General features: G+C 44.2%; 1 protein-coding gene across 2 annotated transcripts in view; it reads left to right on the top strand.

The window, feature by feature from the left end:
- Window positions 1–237: 237 nt before the first annotated feature.
- The window catches only part of LOC117206348 (protein vestigial), a 76,786-nt gene continuing 56,983 nt past the window's right edge, over window positions 238–20,040 (top strand). For both annotated transcript variants that reach the window (XM_033445600.1, XM_033445599.1), the window contains exon 1: window positions 238–441. In XM_033445600.1, coding sequence (XP_033301491.1) covers window positions 238–441 — 204 coding nt within the window. The remainder of the gene's footprint in view (window positions 442–20,040) is intronic.

Raw genomic sequence — 20,040 nt, 5'->3', positions numbered from 1 at the left:
TGCGTGGATCCGCCTGACACTTTCGAACGGTTGCTACTCATTTCCGTAATAATTGATCGAACGAGTCGAACGATCGTCTGGCAATCGGACGACCAGGGTATAACGAGTCGAAGAAGAGAGCAGGAGTGGAGGAGAGTGGACGAAGTGGAAACAAAAGATAGTGTACGAACGGGTGGTGCGACGTTCGGGTACGCACGTCGGCAGGCCGGCTCTGGGGTGCCGGGCCCGGGCGGGGTGATGAGCTGTTCCGAGGTGATGTATCAATATTATCCTTACCTCTACCAGAGGCCACCGCCGCCGCCGCCGCCGCACCCGACTCACCCTCATACGGCCCCGCACACCCATCCCCATGCGAATCCGCATGCGGCCCACGACAGCCCTACAAGGTCGGCGTCTTTTCAATCGTTTTCCGCGGCTACAGCGACGCACCAGTACGACAGGGTGAGTGAATTTATTTTATTCGTCTTTCTTTTTTTTTTCTTTTTCTTCTCGTCCGATCGTCGATAAGAGTAAGTTAACGAATAAGAAGAGCAACGGTTGATCCGCGTTGCTACTCGACTTTCGGATCGGCGAGCAATCGCCAAACGGCTGAACAATGCTCGTTTACGCTTTCGTTTTGCTAAATTTTATTTAAAGCGTTGGAAAACGAGTACTCGCTCGTTTGGATAACTTCTTTTTGCGCGACGAAACAGCCGTTTCATCGTACGCGAAACAAAGAAACCTCTTTCCGAGTAATATCGGCGTATTCCACGTATCGACTGTTCAAACGATGAAACAAGAAGCGAAACAAGAAGAAAAATACGACCGTGGGTCGTGTTTGAAAAGAAAGGAAGAAACGATTGCTGTTTGTGTTTGACGAGCGACGTTTCGTGGCTCGTTACACGTCGTCAGGGTCGTCGAAAATTTAGACGTCAACGGCTCGTCGGTATCCCGTTCCTAACACATTATTCATAAGAGTACGTGCTGTCATGCGGGACGTGTATCGCGCGGCTTGTCTCGTCTCGAGATTACAAGCTGGTCGCGCGTTTCAACGCGTCCCGCCTCTAAAAAGGACCACGACAGCACCAGTGCCGACCGACTGACTCGTCGTCCGACGTCCGATTTCCAATTCGTTCCCTCCGTAATAGCGTAACTTGCAGAGATACGGATTGCGTAATATTCTTACGGGTCTTCTCTTCCATCCGCCTGATTTTTATTTTATCGACGATGTAGTCTTTTTGCGGCCGAGGTTCGTCGAATTTTGTTCTCTCTATGGTGTTGTCGTTGTCTTTAGACGACCCGTGTATCGCGCTCTTGTAGTCGAAAGACGCGAGTTTTCGATTTTCAATGCTGGCAACGTCAACCAACACGTTGCATCGTAACACGATATTAATGACTGGCCGATTTGCTAACGAGAAGATTTATTTATTCCAACTAAATGTTGCAATCGGCGTATCAAACTCTGTATCAAATTCTTAAGATAGCAAACGATCGCGTAATAATATGACGTCATCGTTGATAATAATATTCGATGTTTATATAAATTACGTAATGACAAGCTCGCGATGATCTGTATAAACGACAGCTAAGCTCTAAATCTCCTTCTTCTCCTAACGATCGCGCTTGTTTTGAACAAAAGTCTTAACGGACGTTGCAAAAATTTATCCGAATACACCGATGGTTGATTGTTGGTCGTAAAAAATATATAGAAAGCATAAAGCGCGAAATATCGGTATAGACAAATCACGTATAAACCGTTTTGTTTAATCGATCGTGTATTTTACACGGAAGATATCGAATTTCGTGTCAGTCGATCGTCATAATTTCCACGTTAACGCTGCAGTTCCTTCTGCAGTTAATATCGCGGGTGATCGTGGATATCGCGAGCGTTGAAATCTTGTTGGACAGGTCCCCGTTACGGATTATGACACCCCGCCAGCATTTGTTACGATATTTCAACCGCCCTAAGCGCTGTACACGCGCCGTGCCGGTACTGCATTCGAATTAGCGGAGTTCGTTTCGAAACTGGAGGAACTAGTTTGTCCCGTTGGCGCAAGTGTCTCGAATCGACAGGTAGGTAAACGCATGGGGTGATGCGAAACTTTCTTTGAAAAAAGTTTGTCCGGCGAGTCGTGGACGTTGAAAATATCGAGAGCGTAGTGTCGATCGTTCGACAGTTGCGTAGTCGTTTCATTATGACAAATTTTACGAGTGTGATATCGTCGTTTATTTATTTCAGTTTCGGTGTATATATCGAAATGTGAAAGAGCATTCTGATTATATCTAATCCGCGTACTTCGCGAAACGTTCACTAGAACAACGTGTACGATGGACATAATAATAACGCGAAATAAAACGCAGATATACGGTTGAAACTCGAAGCAAGAATGAAAAGCATTGAAACGACGATAAATTATTCGTCGCAGGCCGAACATCTAATTAGAATTACTTTGTGTGTGAAATTGATATAAAGATATTCGTGGCATATGCTTTCGACGAACGTTTCTAAACCGTGATTATGAATCTCCGTGAACTTTGAATTATTTTCTGCATACTTGGCATTCACCGCTACATTGTGTTTTAATAGAAATACCGTTGTGACGTGCTTGGCCTCCGTCGAGTGATCCGTCGTCTGCTATTATTATTGTTAGTGAAAAAGCATTACAAACGTTGTATAGGAAAATTAAAATACATTCAAAATTAAGATACTTCGTATCGTTAAATTCATTGTAAATAATCTTGCATCTATTTAACCAGAAAAATATCTGACGTACGTTTAACGCTTTTTTGTCATCGATAATTTCACTTGAAGATTTGTATACAAGCACGTGTGAAATCGATACGAATCAAATTTAATTATCCTCTAATTATTATTATTCCGTGGCGATCGACAGATAGTTAGGTTACAAAATGTCTCATCGTCCGAAAGTTTCGAAACGAGCATTTCGAAGCGAAATGGAATTTAGAATTGTCTCGAGTTGGAAGATTGTCGGGTTTGCTCTTTCGTCGGTTAGAGGTTCGGCAAAAGCGATCCCATTATACAATATCATGTTTGTAAACAATCCAAGCAGCTCCTGAGGTGTTTTACTTTACACAAAGTCGGCGAATTCCCGCTTTTAGCCGCGCGTCCTGAAATAGTTTTGCAGACAAGGGACGGAACGAGAGTTTCTGCGAGTTTCATTCCAGGGATCTTTCGCTGCATCATTTTAATATGTCTGCTCGGAGGTCAGCCGTGCTTCTTGCCCTCCCATGAACTCATCCGTACACCATGCCACGTCGAATACTGTTTTTCTCGTTATTCTATTCGTTCTATCTATCTCGACTCTTCCTCGTCGCCTCTTTTTCTTCTTCTTCGCTTCCCACATACTCCCTCATCACCCTCTTCCTCTTCTTCCTCGTCTCGTATTTCATAGAAATGCTGAAAAATCTCGAGATTCGACTGTTAATTATTCCGTAATATTCTTTTAATTGAAAATAACGAGTGGCATAATTTCAATTCGAAGATGTAGATTCTTCTGGAAGGTAATAAATTGCTTCTGTTCTAGAAACTCCGAGTGAGAAATATTGCTTCTCAAGAAACAACGAGATGTAAATCCGTTAAATAACTTTTCAGATTCAAATCTCTCTGTTTCTTTCTTCCAATATTTTCCAAGTTGAATTTTTAATCGATTAGAGAGGAGGGGGAGGGGACTGATGAAGGAGCAACTGTTTCGTCAGCGAATTCTCCGAAATAGTTTCCATCGAGTAACACTCGCCCCTCCACCGGCTTCGACACGGTAGAAAAAAAGAACGTAGCAATGCCTGGATCGAGGAATTTCCCTCGAATCCTCCGGCAATGTATCTTCCGAATCATTCCACTCATTGTTTGCCCAAATACGCCGCGCGTAACGTCTCACTGAGACGCGATTGCCGTTCCATTGGATACGTTCGTAATTTGTTCGCGGATATCTGCTCGCCGCCCGACCGTGACAATAAAAATCCCTTTAACGAATCTCTCATATCTAACCGTAAATCGGTATTATCCAAGGTGAAGTTAAGAATGTAGAAAACTTCCTTCCATATCTCGATTTCTATGGTAAAACTGTGATCGATATCGCGCTCCTCGATAAACAGTCGCTGCGAAGTATTTCGTAATTTTATACGAATAGGTATTTATCGATAATTGGTAAATAAATAAGTGAAAATAATGGACGTTGATTAATAATCGATATAGAATCATATCTCTTAGAGAATAAGGAAATATTCTGTCCTTAATGCGATTTGCGTTCAGAGTGATCGAATCAACGAACGGCTTAGTATCGGCAACGATTTTTTCGTAATTACATGGATGTTCGCTTTCGCGTAAATTCAACGATTTGCCAGGATGTTTTATAGCAGGAAGAGAGTAAAACGATAAATACGATGGCGCGAGATAACGCGCAATGTTATCTTATCGAGCGGCGCTCGGCACCGCTCTAAACCGATATCGCGTCGCGGCTATAAATAATAAGTAATGACCGGCATTACTTTGCCGACATTGAGAGGAATGTCGAGACGACGATGAGCTATCATGGCTGCTTACCTACTTAAACTGTTTATCATGCGGTAAATTATACGAGCCGAGAATATGCTAATGAGAGGGCCGGAGATCTAACTGCATCTAAACGACGTAGATCGCTGATACGGTGAGGACTAGTGAAGAGAAATTTCTGAACGCCGCGCCGCAACCCGACAGTAGTTGGATGTTCTCCAGAAAGAAGAACGTATCGCGTCCCGACGACCGAGAGCACAAATCACTTTCGGTGCGGCAAGACCGCGGCCGCGTGAGAAAACACCCTTCCGTAGACCAGCATTTTTAACGCGACTGTTACGCGTCAACGATGCGTCTGGTCTGGACCAGATTCTGGTACGTTACAGCGAACGAGAGAGAAACGGCAATATCGATGCAACGATAGTTAGATTATGCTTTGTGTAAATTTCGCGATCAACGTTCAGTTCTCGAGAAACGGATAACTCGTTTCCAGCAATCCATTTATAGCGAGGAAATAATATAAACGCGTAACGATAAATTGCAAAGTAAATTTAAAAGAATATTCGTAACCTGTACAGTGACTCTCTTTTATGTTTTTGTTGGTGGATTTAGTGGAGGCGATGGCCGTGGAAGAGTTTAGTAACGCGTGGTAATCGTTCCAATTCCGGGTGTAAGCTATCGTTAAAAATCGATCTCTCGTTTATCGAACGGAGCGATAGATAAGAAGGCGCCGAACGTTCTTTTATCGAAGCGAAGTTGCTGGCAGGAGCACCGTTAGTCCAAGAGGCTGGAAAAAAACACGTCTTCGCGTTGGTTTGGCCGCGTTCTCGACGATCGTCAGATAACGGAGGGGAAGAGCGTTAAAGCTCGGAATCGCACGCGGCGCAAGGTCGATCTCGATGCTCGGACAGGTTTCTCGCGAGGGAGCGTGGTCCGTGCAGGGCTGGTGCGATCTTTGAGGCAACTTTTCTTCCCGAAAGTCCCTCGTTTTCGCTTGAGGGAAGTTGAGCACGCGGCGGACGGGCCACGGCGACACGAGTTTACTTTTATTTAAACGTTTCTTCTTTCCTTTTATTTAGGGCCTGACCCAAGGGCGCTCATTTTGTTCCTTTGCCGGCGCTGACCGGTGTCCACCGGCTCTGAATTAATAGCCTCGCGTTTTTCGCCGTGCTGTGGCTAATATACGCGCGCGTTTCTCCCTCTTTCTCCCTCTTTTACTCTTTTTCTCGCTCTCTGTCTGTTTCTCCGTCTTGTCCCGCTGCTCCTTCCTCGTTTTTCTTCTTCCTTCCTGCCGCGGCCACCTTCCCTCGTGTATATGTACGGACTCTATACGCCCCGACGGTTACACCAGCGCGTTAAAAATGCCCAAGCCGTTTTCTCACGCCGCCACGAAGCTCTACGTATGTGCTTTATTGCCCCTGCGCACATGGGACCAAGCTCACCCCCCAAAATCTCCGATCAAACATCGTCCGACTAGCTTCTACCGATTTTCCGCTTTGTTTAAGCAACTTCGTCGTTATCGCCTGGCCGAAGGAAGAATTCGCGATATTCTAAATGACAGATCACGACGAGCATCTTGTTGAAATCGAGCTCTTTACGCTCGAAGTGTGCAACGTATACGAGCCACTTTAAAACGAGGATGTAATTCGTTTTTGTTCTTTTTTCACGTTTAAGTATCACGGATGGAGGAAGAATTTTAATAATATTTCCGATCAGTATAAAATTTTTCATCGTAAATTATGGTACGCGTGTCAAATATGCAGTGAACTGCAGATTACGCGCATTAGCGTCTATAACTGAAAGAAATTTTCCTTTTAATAAGCAATCGAAAGATGCGCGGTTACGTGTCGTTCGTAAATTTAGTGCGACGCTGCGAGATCTCGGAATCGGCTAAAGCGGCAGGCAATTTTTACGAGCTTGACGTAACTACTAACTACGAAAAATCATGCAACACGACCATAGAGTTGGTAATAAAAATTCAATAAAATTGGACGTTTAGATAGTAACCTTTGTAAGCAGTAAACGTTTTAAACCTTCCTTTTATTATCGCCGTTTTCGTTCGACTATTTTTAAGACTCATTTCTATATAACTCTTCGTAATAAAATTCCTATCAAAATCATTAAAAAACGTTGAAAAAATAAACACCATTAATCTTGCTGCTTTACGTTAATTCCTGTTCGTTATTTATGCACTTTGCGTATCGAATTAAATAAAAATGCATCGTGCTTTATTCGACTCATACAGCCGTAAATACGTCTTGCGCTAGACCTAATAACTAAAAAAGGAAAAAAGAGAGAAACATCTAGCATTTATATCCTTTTTACCGTATTCGCGTATCTCCTTAAATAACGTCAATAGCATAAAATACGCCCGAAAGTAACTCTGGAAGCTAAAGGAATAACTGGGTTGTAATTTTTCTTCTTTGTTCGAACATAAGATAACGTACGAAGCCACATATCTGGTTAAAGATATCACGAACAAGCTATATCATTTTCATATTCGAATGTATCATGCCTCTGTTCAGACAATATTATACTATATATCTCGTTTACCGTTAAAACAAAAAATCCGTCTCGACAATTCAACACCGAGTTGCCATTCATTTGCCTTTAATTGGCCATTCGCGATAAGATTATCGCGACATCGCTGTTAATCGACCTTATTAATCCGCCGCGTGACTTCACCGAGGAGTTTCACGAAAATCAGTAGCGACACGCGATTAAAATTCATTTACAGCGGCGTTATTTTCCACGTGAAACTGGCCCGCGGTTTTAAACGGATTCGCGGAAGAAACAGGACGGACAGAAGCCCGTCGATAGATCATCGTCGTATTGCTGGACCTCCGCGTTATTCGATCTTAATCATTTTTATCGCGTGATACCACCGCGGCGGGGGCCTCTTTGGTCAGGTGGTTGGCCGTTTAACGCTTCGCTGTTCGTTATCTTGCGATCGCCAGCGACGAGAACGCTAAATGCCGATAGCAGCGGGACACCCGTGGCTCGCTCGCGACGCCAAACACCGGGATTCGCATGTAAAACAACCGATCCGACCGCAATATTCGCCCAGACGGATCGTTAATTCTTCGCGTCCACGCTGGGCGCGTGAAGCGTGTCTGAACAAAGGAGACTCGAAGAGGGCTTGATTTAACGTCCTGCTGCTACTTTCCACGTGTTCCAGCTACGAACGTATGGCTCGAGCGTATTAATAGCTCGATTGTCGTTTTATTGAAAGAATCTACCGATCCGTTCAACGCGTTTAATTATTACTATTGTTATTTCGCTATATTTCGAAAGGAAGAAACGATATTTAGTTGCCGGAGGTTGCGAGTCTTCGCGTAATTTTACAGGCAAGTAGAGTACGAAAGAATACCAGATACATGCCCTTTTAACTGTTCAAATTCCTGTTCACGACCCCCAGAAATTAATGGGGCACGAAGAATCTCTTTCGCTACATACGCTCCTATTCAACGCTCACGAAGAAGCGTACATCGTGTTGGCTTTTACAGAGGACTCGTATACGAATTTTCTAGTTTTAATAGTCGCTGGCGAGAAACCTATTTCCCTAACGCAAAACCATCAACGTTACCCCCCGTCAAGTATCAGCACGCAAGTATCGTGGCAACAAAGTTTCACCTTAAGTAGAATAAATTTCACGTCCGCCGTACGCTCGCAAGGTTGAACGAAGCCTAATAAAACCTGTCAGGCTCGATAATTTAATTCTCAACTAACGTTCTTAACGAGGACACGAGTTCATATAAAAATTTGGTCGGACCGTCGGCGCAATAAAGTCATAAACGGGAACACTTCTACGTTGGATCGGTCGACCAAAGGGACACGGTTCGGACGTTTCGAGTGTTTATTGGCGTTTCACGTGGGCGTTTCGCGTATAAATTCCAGCGTGTGGAAGGGTCTGCAAGAAATTAGTCAACAAGAAATCGAGAAGAGGAGGTTCGCTTCGGGTCCGGTCTGATCGCGACGCGAGACCTTGTGTACAAAGGGAGGAGACAGGTGCAGACTGCTTCGCTCGGAACCAGGCAAGAACTTCCCTATCCTTCATTAGCACTCTCGTTACCAGCTCTCAGTTTCTTCGATCGCGAACGCGTATCGCTCTTCTGCTGACTTTTCTACGAGCTCGTGTGCTGTTTTCCCGCGGTCTACTTTGAAAATTCACGGAGCTTCGGCTTTTGCGTTTTCTTCGTTCGTCGCTGACGACCAGAGCTGTAATTGCAACGATATAATTGACAATAAAACGACCATACAAGCAGTCTGCTGGTTTTTACGAGCTCGCAGTAAGTTTGAGATATACGAGCAGAGGATGATGATGCTAAAAGGTGAAACGAAATGTGTCGTAGGTAATTAACGTGATCCCTGCTGATCAGATTTTACATATAACGCACCACTAACTAACTTTCGTACGAAATCTGTTCGTATAACGATACATTTCGGTTAAAACGAAACAATCGCACGTTCCATGAAATTCAAAGATGTTCAGAAAATTTAATCGAAAAATTTCTTTAGACGCGTTTATCCGGATCGGGATTAGGTCTCGCTGTTTATCGTCTTTCGTCATAATCTCTTAAATAACAGAAGAAAATAACATCTAAAAATAAAGAAATGTATCATTTACGTAGTTGTAGGCGCTCATGAAGATTGCACATTAATCTCAGTCATCCTAAGAACACATAAGGAGTCATAAGTTTCGGCTGCTGAAAAACCATCGTACCATTACTTCCGCCTCCGGCACGCGTTCATTAATCTCTCAAAGACGAGAGAGGAAACCAACGAGATCTATTTTTAAAAAAATTTCCCACCCGTAACACGAGAAATTAACGAGGAATCGTTCCGCTAAAACGTCGAAACGGCGATATTATTTTCGATATAATTGGACAAGCCTAAACTGTTTTAGGTATGCACAAACGTACGATCAATCGTTCCTCTAATAATTAACGGATGACAGTTAATTGCTGACAGAACTGCTGGTATAGGCTGGTCGCAAGATGGTAGCCAGCTGATTAGAATTTATCGAACAGAAGAACCGTAAAAATGTATCGCTCTGGGAGATCTGCTCGTTTCTGATGACTCAAATTTCCGAGAATTCGGTGATAAAAATAACATTCCTATTCTGTTCCGTTGATTTTAACGCGTTCAACTTTATCGATTAACGAGTGGACGGTCATCAGGCTGTGATAACATCGGATAACGAACGAAATATACAAGTAGAAATGAAAATCCGATCTCCATCGCGTCCCTCGATCAAGAGAAGCAAATACTCGTCGGTGATGCCGCGTGATTTTCACTTATCCTGTCTACGTACACACACGAAAGCAGAGATCGTTTAAACTTTAAACGCTGGATCGTGCGAGCGTAATCGCAAACTGTTGGAAACGGGAATCGTTCGCCAGGCAAAGAACACGGGGCGAGCTACCAACGTAGTCGGCTACGCTGGTTGTTCGCGTCAGAGAGAGCGTGTGCTCCGCGGCTGGTTGATCGGGAGCCAAGCGTAGAGAGTGGGGCCGTAAAAGCGCATTTTTCTCGGGTATCTGGCCGATTAATGAACCGATGTCGTCGCGAGGACCACCCCGAAGGGAACGCGTACGGTACGTGCAGCCCTCGCGATAGACTTCGAAGCCTCGAGGAGCACTGGTCCGGACTATAATACCTAAACTATAAGCAGCTCCCGTCCGTCCTTCTATAGCAGCGGGTTCTCAAACGAACCGCGCCTTTACCTGACCAAGTTTTACGATCGTCGCGCCGAGGTGGCGATGTGTCCTCCCGTTATCGTCCGGGCGGGATCTGGCCAGGCTAAAGCAGCCTTTTGCCACGGACCTTTTTATTATTTCTCTTTTCTACCGCGTGTCGTCTTGTTGCTCCCGTTGTTCTCTTCTCGCTTCTTCCTCCTGGTCTGGAGAACGGTCGGTCTCCTCTCGACCTCTGTGGGAAAGAGACGCCTGGCCCGTTTCGCCTCTGTTCGTGCTAGGCGACGACCTCGTTTGCCAATTTGATCCCGCTTCCACCGGCCAGTTCGAAGCGATCCAACAGCTTCGATATGGAGCATCGTAGACTATCGATGCTGCGTTTTTTCTCTTTACGTTCGGCAGTGAGATCTCGATGTTGACGGATGAAGGTATAAAAGAAGAGCGACGAATTGGTAGCCAGACTGGATATGTCGTCGTAAGAGTCGATTGATCCGTTTGGAGAACCGCGTTCGATCTTCGCGTGGCGAACTTCATTCGCTATGATGGGGATTTTGATCGCTTGCGAAAAAAGGAGATCGTCGATGGGGTGCTTTGATTAACAAAATGAAAAAATATAGATGCGCGAGTGTGTAACTTTGAAATTCGTATTACAAGCAGGATCGTAGAGGCAAGCAAAGATTTCTATCGCCGTGGTAATTATCGGAATATATTCCAACGAAAAATATTTAACGGAAAAAGAAAATAATTCGTTACGCTGATTTACAAGCCGCGTATGTTTGGAACGTTTCCACTGCTTTTTAATATTCTCCCTCCGTCATCAGTTAGGTGTGTCAGTCTCAACGGAAACATATGTACGTGGATTATCGAGAACTCGCCAATTCTCCTCTGTTCCTACCTTCTGGCTTCTTGATTGCCGGATAAATCGCTGCGTTGAACGGATGGATACGTGCGGAGAACACACGTACTTTAATGTACCGCTGAGTTTCAGTTTTATTTATAACGCCGTTTCTTTTGTCGTTTCTCGTATGTTCCCCTCTCCCCCCTTCCCTCGTCCCTGGTCTTTTTTATCAAAAAAGCCAGAGGGACGATCACGTGGTATGACCGAGGTCGCGCGGCTCCGCGACACGAAAAACTTCGACCAACGACTTCGCCTTCTTCCTCGCTCTCGTCGTTTTAATGAAGAAATCTTGCTTTTTAACGGAGGCGTTAAAATGAAATATCGTAAACGGATTTTTCAAGAATTACAGCTGTACGGAATTCCTCGCGTTTCGAGTCACGGACGATTTACAGGAGAAAAGTTCAACGACGAAATATTTTCACAATTATACCAGCCAATTTACACGCTTATCGGCCGCGTTTCTTCGAAATTTCAGAAACCAAACCGACCTCGAGGAATCTCGATCATTCGCGTTTCCGCTCGTTACCCGACCAGTACTTTCCACGTCGCTTCAGACGATCCGACGTGCACCAGACGACGTTTCGAATCTTCGACTCGTTCGCGTGCAACCTCAACCACAGACACAGCGGCGATTTCATCTTCGTCGAGATACGATGTCGTTGAATAACGCGTATCAGGTGACTTTTGGCATTCTCGCCCCGGTGGTGTTGCCGACATTCCTGCCATTGCAGCGAACGTCAAAGAAGAAAAAAAGCCTGAAGTTGAAAGAAAAAAGAGAAGGAGCTGTTGGCGAGTTCTGGGGAAAACGGAGCGGATCAGGCTGGTGTTTCGCTAGGCAGAGCGGAAAGAAACGGTGGCGAGGCTTGGTTCACCACGTGACGAGAGGACTGCGATGGCAGGGCCGTGGCGAGAGGCCACGAAACGGCGAAAACCGGGGGGCTAGAAAGTGGCTGTGCACGCGTGTACACTCGGCGTTAGCCGTATAAATTATAACGGAGGTCGGGGTTTTTGCGGCGTCACATGTTCAGCCTTTTTTTCCGCCAGGCTTTCCTAGCTTCCTACATAAATTAAACGCGGAGAAGCGTTTCTACCCGCGTCTCCGCGTGGAGGAGGGCCTTTAAAATCCTCCTCTCTTGGTTGCTGTGTACGTGGAACAGAGACGGATAGATAGAGGCCAGAGGGAGGGAAAGGGTTGCACGTAAAAATATATAGCGCGCATGCGCTCACGCGCTCGTCGATATTACACCCGGTTTCGAGCATATACGTGCGCGGCTCTCTCGTACAAAGCGGACAGAGAGCGTAATTACGCTTAATATGCAGGTATTGCCTGGTGAGCGAGGAGAAAAGTTCCTTAATGAATTCGCGGTAATGGCTCCACTGAAATTTCATAGTTGGCGCGCCGCACCGCCGCCGTGTCCTTCTTACGTAAAATCTTTCCACGGGAAGACCGCAACGCCACCGGTTGCCGCTCGATCGCTAGAAGAGCGACGATTATTGCCGGATCGTGAGAGTAGGAATAGGTTTCCGTTGTTGCCTGACTAGCCGCGAGATTTTATTGCTCCGAGGTATTAAGAGTCGTTTTCATCGAGAATTTTTAACGTTCGAACTATCGGACCGATTCGTAATTCTTCGTAATAATTTAATTAGATTTATAACAACGCAATTTTTCGAGGTTCGCGTTGCAGGTCTGGTAAACTATATGCACAAAAGAGTTGCTTTTTTTCTTTACTGTGTTTTTTTCCTATATCTTTCAGTTTGATTTCTTTCGTATAAGCTTGGCGCTTCAACGACCGGCTGGAGAATTTGTCAAGGTTCGTTTCCTAAGGCGAAGAATCGTTGAATCGATCGGCACCGCGTAACGATCGTTCGTTCGGAAAAGGGATCAGACTTATGGAAGTGATCCTTGGAAAACAGTTTTACGCGAAACTATATAGGTTTTCGCGAATTCCGTTCGCGTAATCGAATTAGAATTAACGGCACGGTGTAAAAGGAAGTCGTCCACTTCGTGAGAAAATGGTTCAGTAGTCGTCGAACGTAGTTTAGTTCCGAGAAAATATGAACGAAGGCCTGCCGAGGTTCTCTCACGTCTTCGTTTTTCGTCTTTCTCTAAGTTTGGTCTGAGTGATTCACGTCTGACTTTTTCTTCCTCTCGCGATTCCATTGAAAGACGAAATAATTGAGGGATGAAGCATTGTCTTATTTAAATTAACGAGCAATTAGCGTGACGTTTTTCTGCCTCTTCCTACCGTCCTACCACTCGCATTTTATTTCTCTCCATAAAAATAAATTTTTTTTGGTTCGATATCGTTTTAATCGACTCTCGTTAATACCCTCCTCGTGTCATACTATTATTAAGAGATAAAGATTACATTTCTTTGATCGTTTATCAATATTCGAGTAAGAACTGTTTTATTTTAATGGGCGACCCTTAAAACAAAACCTTTTAAACGAGACGTTTGTTTAAAAGGAGAAAGGATATTTCTAGCTTGAAATTCCTCGATACGAAAATAGAAGTTTCAATCAACTCTAAAATACTTATAGGATCGATGCATAAAACTGAATAAAAACAGCGGAATATAAAAAATGCACATAAACTAAAATAAGAATCTTAACTGATCACACATGCTACTTGCTATCGTTCCATTAAAACGCTCGTTTTATTTTAATATGTAACCGGGAACGTTTTATTCGTCGATTATTTCACAACGAAGACAATTAATTTGCTTCAATAGCGTTCATTAAAAAAAAAAAAAACAAAAGGAAAAATCTGGAAACCATCGTCGTCTAGCCGAGAGGAAAATCCCACGTATAAAATAGCCGTTTACTATCCGCGATTAATCGAGCGATTATTACAAGGAGAATCCTCGATGGAACCGACTGGTTGGATCTCTCGCGAAACGCGTTTCCCGCGAAAAGTAGGACGACGCACGATGAACACGAAATGATTTATTTTCACGTAAATCAATATACGCCAGTGGTGTTTTATCGGTGTCTGCTGTTCGATGGAGCGGCTCGCCGAGGCATTCCCGACGCGTCGTATTAGCAAAGATCGATTACAGCCTGTAATTTGTTGTTCTCGCTTCGCCGGAATAAATTTCTACGGACTAGTTTCTCGGTTCCTATATGGTGCACCACCGCGAGAGCTCCCTTGCGTAATCGACGGAGAACGCGCGCTGGAAAACCGCGACTCGAATCGCTGCAGACAGGTTTCTTCTGCTCTTTCCCTTTTTTCTTCTTTCATCCTTCGGTCGCTGTCTCCTTCTCTACTTTTCTATGTCTCCGAGCTTGTTTTATTTCGTTCTCGCTGGATCGCGTGCCCGAATATCGCAGCAAATGTTCTCAAATATTTGGAAAATATTGAGTACATACGCCGAAGGGTGGCTGTGAAAATGTTCTTTCTTTCTTCTTTTCTCATTTTAAGAAGATAGTGGGGAAACGCGATATCGATACGTAATTATCGAATCAGGTATCTATATCGTGCAGGATAATCAACGTAACTACGATTATCTTTGGTACTCCGTTAAATCGAATTAGTGGATTTTTCAAATTTTTATCCATCTGTTCTATTTATATAAAATTTCTATTACCCAACAATAATCGAACAACTTGTTCCCGCTCAACGATCATGGTGCAACATTGAATATGTCGCAAGCGTTTCCCTTGGCGACCGTTCGTTTCAATTAGCTCTATATTAATAAGTCAATTATGCGCCCGGCGAGTAAACAATTTTAACGGAGTCGTAATTAACGCTGCACGATACCGGGGCACGGTCGAGTTCTCTGGGAGCGGCGCGAGCAAGCTTTCCACTGCAAACGAATTCCACACGTGGAATCGCAGAAACGCTACTCTTGTTAAATCGCGATTAAAGTGCTATATGCTTAAACGCGGCGCGCGTCCACGCTCCGTTACAGGCGTCGACCTATTCGAGGCGAACTCGTATCCATCGAAATCGTAATCCACGCTCGAGCGACTCGTGACCGCCGCTCGATAGGTGGTCCACAGTCAGAATTCAGCTCTCACGATTTCAGTTGCCAGTCGTGTTTCGGTAATAACGTGTCTCCCGAGATATCGTTTTTATATTAACCCATTAAAGGTGTTTAGATCGCTCTTTTAGTTACACGCATTTTAAAACTTTGAAGCTTTATCCCGCTTCGGTTGCTAACTTTATATCCTACGATTTTTCGTTATATCGTCGAGTTGTTTATCGAGACCTCGTTGTATAATTTGTACCAACGAGATCGTTCAATTAAAGAGCCGAATTTTTCATAAAGCCAATTTCTCTTTCCTCGTCTCTACACGCATGTGTACGTATCTTGCTGCTGCAAGAACAGCTACTTCTTCCTATGCTTCGCTGCCTCGGAAAAATCCTGCCAATTGCTTGCTGGTCAAAGGGTTAAGTAAAGACGTTAGCGTCCCGCCTGCCTGTGGGAACTTCCGATGTACCAGGGAACGTTTAAACGTACCGTTTCTCTCGTCCCGTTTTATCGATAAAACGGCACGGTATCGTGAACAGGTGGTGTCATTTGCGAAAGTAGTAACGCCGAAAAGGAAGATATTCGACGGTATATAGCAGCCATATTGATTTTTGCATAGTTATCTTGCTCGTGTTTGTTGGGCGTGCCGAGCGTAATTGGTAGCCTCCGGGGCGGTTTCCATTATTTTTTATTTCGGATACGCGAAGGCAAGAGGGAATCGACGTTAAACGTCGAGCTCCCTCCAACCAAAGACGTCGTCTCGCTGCGTATTTTAACGTTTAACGCGGTTCGCGGAGAGAGTAAACGTAATTGGAAAAGATTCTCGCGGGATCGAGGCTTCCCGAATGGCGAAGGTTCGGCGTACAGCTTCGGTCCATTGGCCTGGCCGTTATTGGAATTTCTTCGTGATACTGTTCCCGCTTCAAGGTGGTTCGACCTCGTTGCGAATAACGAGAAGTATTAATCGAAATCGAAGGCTCGACCGTGACCCGCGTTCGACGGCTCTCCGTTACTTTACTTGTTCGGGGACAGGTGCCATTTCAGAGTTCCATCCCGTTTTGGTGTACGCGACGAGCGCTGTGCGTTGACCCGATGCGCTTTGGCTTTGAACCTTGACTACACGGATTATACGTATATCTCGTCGATATATAGTTTGGACGAGTGTATGGAATTGGCAAATTTAACGCATACGAAGGATCAGACGTAAAGGTGGAAAAACGACAGACCTGCATCGCGTTATTATATTTTTTCAATATCTTCAATATCGTCTATAATCTATTCGATCATCGTCCATGCATTTTTGTTATTACATTTGCGATAAAAATTCCACTTTTACTTAGTCTCCCGCTGTAGAAACCACCTTCCATCGTTTTTAAGTCATTGCTTCGCTAACACTCAATCTACTCGTTTCTCGATCGTTCTTCCTCCAAGAAAAATCCACGTTTCGCGAAAGCCCCGATCGGATCTCGATCCTGACACCGTGTGGCTGTCGTTCGATCCGGAGGAGTGTGTTGCTGGCTCGAAATGATCGTCGCCGGCCTTTGGGGAATCGGATCAGGTTTTACCACTGCCGTCAGTTCGGTTTTTACACGATGAGCAACGGATTGTCCACCGGTCTCTTTGCCTGGCACCCGATCCACGGACCACGGCTGATGCTCGGCCACGCAACCGCTGATCACGGCCGGGTCACGTATGAATTTTTTCGCGGAAACCGGTACGGCGGGTTCACCTCGATTTCGCGACGTTTCGGTGAAAGTCTCGCGTTGTTTGCTTTTTCGCGCCCGTTGTTCACTCGTTAACGAGACCACGCCGGAATTCCATCGGTTTCGTCGTTAAACGAACGACGATTGCACGATCCGAAAGGATTGTGCGGCAGTTAAAGAAAAAGATGGTCGAAAATTGCGCTTAGATCGTGGATTTTTATGTTTTATTCTTACAGTCACGTTCATTTCCTTACGTTTAACTATAAAAGTCTGTTGTTTCGGTGTTGTATATTAGGATGAAAAGGAAAATTCTCGAAAATAGCTCGCACGCTTGTACGAAAACGACATCGAACGTCGAGTAAGGTTGAACCTTTCCCGTGGGTATAAAACCAATACCAAAACCAAAAGTTTCTACAACCATTGAACGAGCTTTCCTCGAATTATTTCTTAAGCCATTTAACTGCGAAAGTCCACGACGAATAGAATTAATTCTCAATTTCAATTACCATAATGTAAAGTTACAAAACTACGAACGTCCGAGTTAATCCTTAAATCGTAGAATGCATTGCCATGTGTTTTCATACGGGTGTTTTTTTCCAGCCAATATAAATGATTTTAATTTGGCCAGCTCGAGTATACGGGTGGTTTTCGTAGAACTATTCGTAAAACATAGCGGGGCTCGCGGAAATATTTGCGCGCTTACAGAAACCTTTTTGCGAATACGTTATAAACGAAACGTTTTAGAATCTCATTAACAGCGCAACGAGACGCGGGTATCGTGAGACGCGACATGGCGAAATTTAGAAGCATAAAGAAATATCAATCTTTTGATCGAATTACAGAAGATGCAACGTAGATAATATCGTGGAATATTTTAAAACGTTTAATTGCTCGCTGTTCAATTTATTTTCTCCTTAATGCGCGAAACTGTCCATTTATTTCGTTTGTTAAACGTATAATCGTAGCTGTAATATCTCGAGACGTATAATTACGTACTTGCACGAAGCTGGTAAATTGTTCCTTCGATTCTCGTACCTTTCAACTAGGTAAACATTCAGTCGATTAATTACACTATCCCTTTACGATATCGAATCCAACGGATGGTCCGGTCACCTGTTCGTTTTTTCCACGCAGAATGATCGTCCACGTGGATACGTATCTCTCATTAAATGACGTTAATTAAATGGAAAGTGTTTTTGACTCCGGTAATTTATTCTCACCGAACGTCTCACTTTTCACTGTTTCAGCACACGTCAATTTGAGTTAAATATGTGTGTCGCGCGCAAGCTTGCAACCGCCAGCACCACTATCTTTGTGAACTTTTTTGCCAGCCGATAGATCTTCCTTTTCATTTTCAAACCACGTGTCCTTATTTTGAATAACAAAAAATACACGAAAATAAGGATGTAACGTTAACATACGATATAATAAACAACGATCGAGATTAGGATTAGGTTCGATTTATCTCGCTTCCGAATGGCCATCGGTAACTATGTGATAGAATCCGGCTGATTTTCTTAAATATAACGCTTAATTTACATATTTCGCAATATTCAGAGTAGCGAATTCTTTGTACCAAAATCGTTCGAACAGGTGACCCTCTGTCTCTATTTCGAGCGTCGTGTATTCCCGCGAATACGACCGATAACCATCAGAATTTTACGAAACGTGTCGATCTCGATCTCGATGTCGCAACAGCGTTCTTTGAAAATAAGGACACCGATGGTCGATTAACCGAAAGGGTGAGCCGGCGCGGTGTATCAGAGATCTCGCGATGAGTGTCCGCGACGTGGCGTGTGCAAACGACACGACAAACATCTTTATTCATTCACCATGTCCAAGAAAATGTCGGCGTGTCTATTCGCAACAATCTAAAGCCACAAATCACAATTAACTCTGCGCGTCCTCGTCCGAATTTGAATTCTTCCTTATCCCAACGCGCGGGTATATTTAAACACAATTACCAGGAGCGAGCTGTCTCTAATCCGCCCAAATCACGAGCTTCTATCGAGAAAGATTAACGGCGTCGCACAGCTACCGAGAATTTCAGATTTTAACAGAGGCGCTGGTAAAACGTTCGTTCTTGTAAACAATAAGAGAATCTAGCGAGTATCTGCGAGATAGAACGTAATCCATCGTGTACGAAGTTGCGAAGCCTAGAATATTTAATCAGAGGGTGTGCATTAATACGATAATCATAATACAAAAAATAGATTTTTTATCTTAATCGTTATAATATAACTTTACCGTCCCCGATCTATTTTCATCTGATAATTTTCTACTTTTCCTTACGCACTTCTCGATATAGAACAATACGAGTTAAAAAGTTACTTTCGTTTATACAAAAAGATCGCGTAATTTATCCGACAACACCGAGAAATCAGATCGACAAGCGATTCTTGGTCGGTCGCGTGCAAATCGAAATCGAGTCGAACAGAATGGAACGAAGGCGATCAGGAACGAAGCCAGGAATCGAAACGGAAGTCTCCCGGGATCTGTCGACGATATATAAACGATCGCAAGATTTCCAGGGTCTTGGTGGTTTTTGCCGGTCGTAAGTACTGCAAGTTTGTCGACGGACGTGTCCATCTGTCCATACGAATTTACAATTCAATGACTGGCTGCAAAAGGAACGCGTCCATGGTTTGTCACGAAGGACAGTTAGACAGTGTATAAAGAGTCCTGTGCGACCGAGCTTCGACGCCGCCACTTCCTTCTTCTTCCTCTTCTTTTGCTCTCTCGTTTTCACCTCGCTTCCTTCACTTCCTTTCTTCTTCTTTCCTTTCCTTTCCCTTCCTTTCCTTTCCTTTCCATTCTCTTCCTTCGTTTCGACTCTTCTTTCCGCAGTGTTGCTTACGTAACCCAAATATTATTCCATTGGCCGGTCGACTGGATGACTGTCCGTGGAATTTCACCCTTCGACAAACGCTCGTCCATCTGGTCGACGATTTGCAATTCCGAACGGCCCGTTCGCCCCTCTGTCCCTCTATCGATTGAGCATAATTTTTTCGCCCGCTTTCCTCTTTTTCTCGCCGCTTATTCTTCGGTTTGGATACCGTTTTGTTCAAGTCGTTGATGCTAAAACGACGATTTTTGAATCGGTCGAGCAGTGAAGCAAGATGGTTTCGGATGCGTTCGGATAGAAATACGAAAGTTGTCGATTCAGATTGAATTTCGTGGTTTAGCTATTACAGAAACAGAATTGTAAAAGGCACGCCCACGTAAATAGCACGAACGTTTAATTCCTACGAGAAATCCAATCCATCGCCATCCACGATCC

The sequence above is a fragment of the Bombus bifarius genome, unplaced genomic scaffold (assembly GCF_011952205.1).
Source record: "Bombus bifarius isolate JDL3187 unplaced genomic scaffold, Bbif_JDL3187 scf7180000008006, whole genome shotgun sequence".
Lineage (NCBI taxonomy): Eukaryota > Metazoa > Arthropoda > Insecta > Hymenoptera > Apidae > Bombus > Bombus bifarius.
This window is presented reverse-complemented; position numbering and strand designations above follow the sequence as displayed.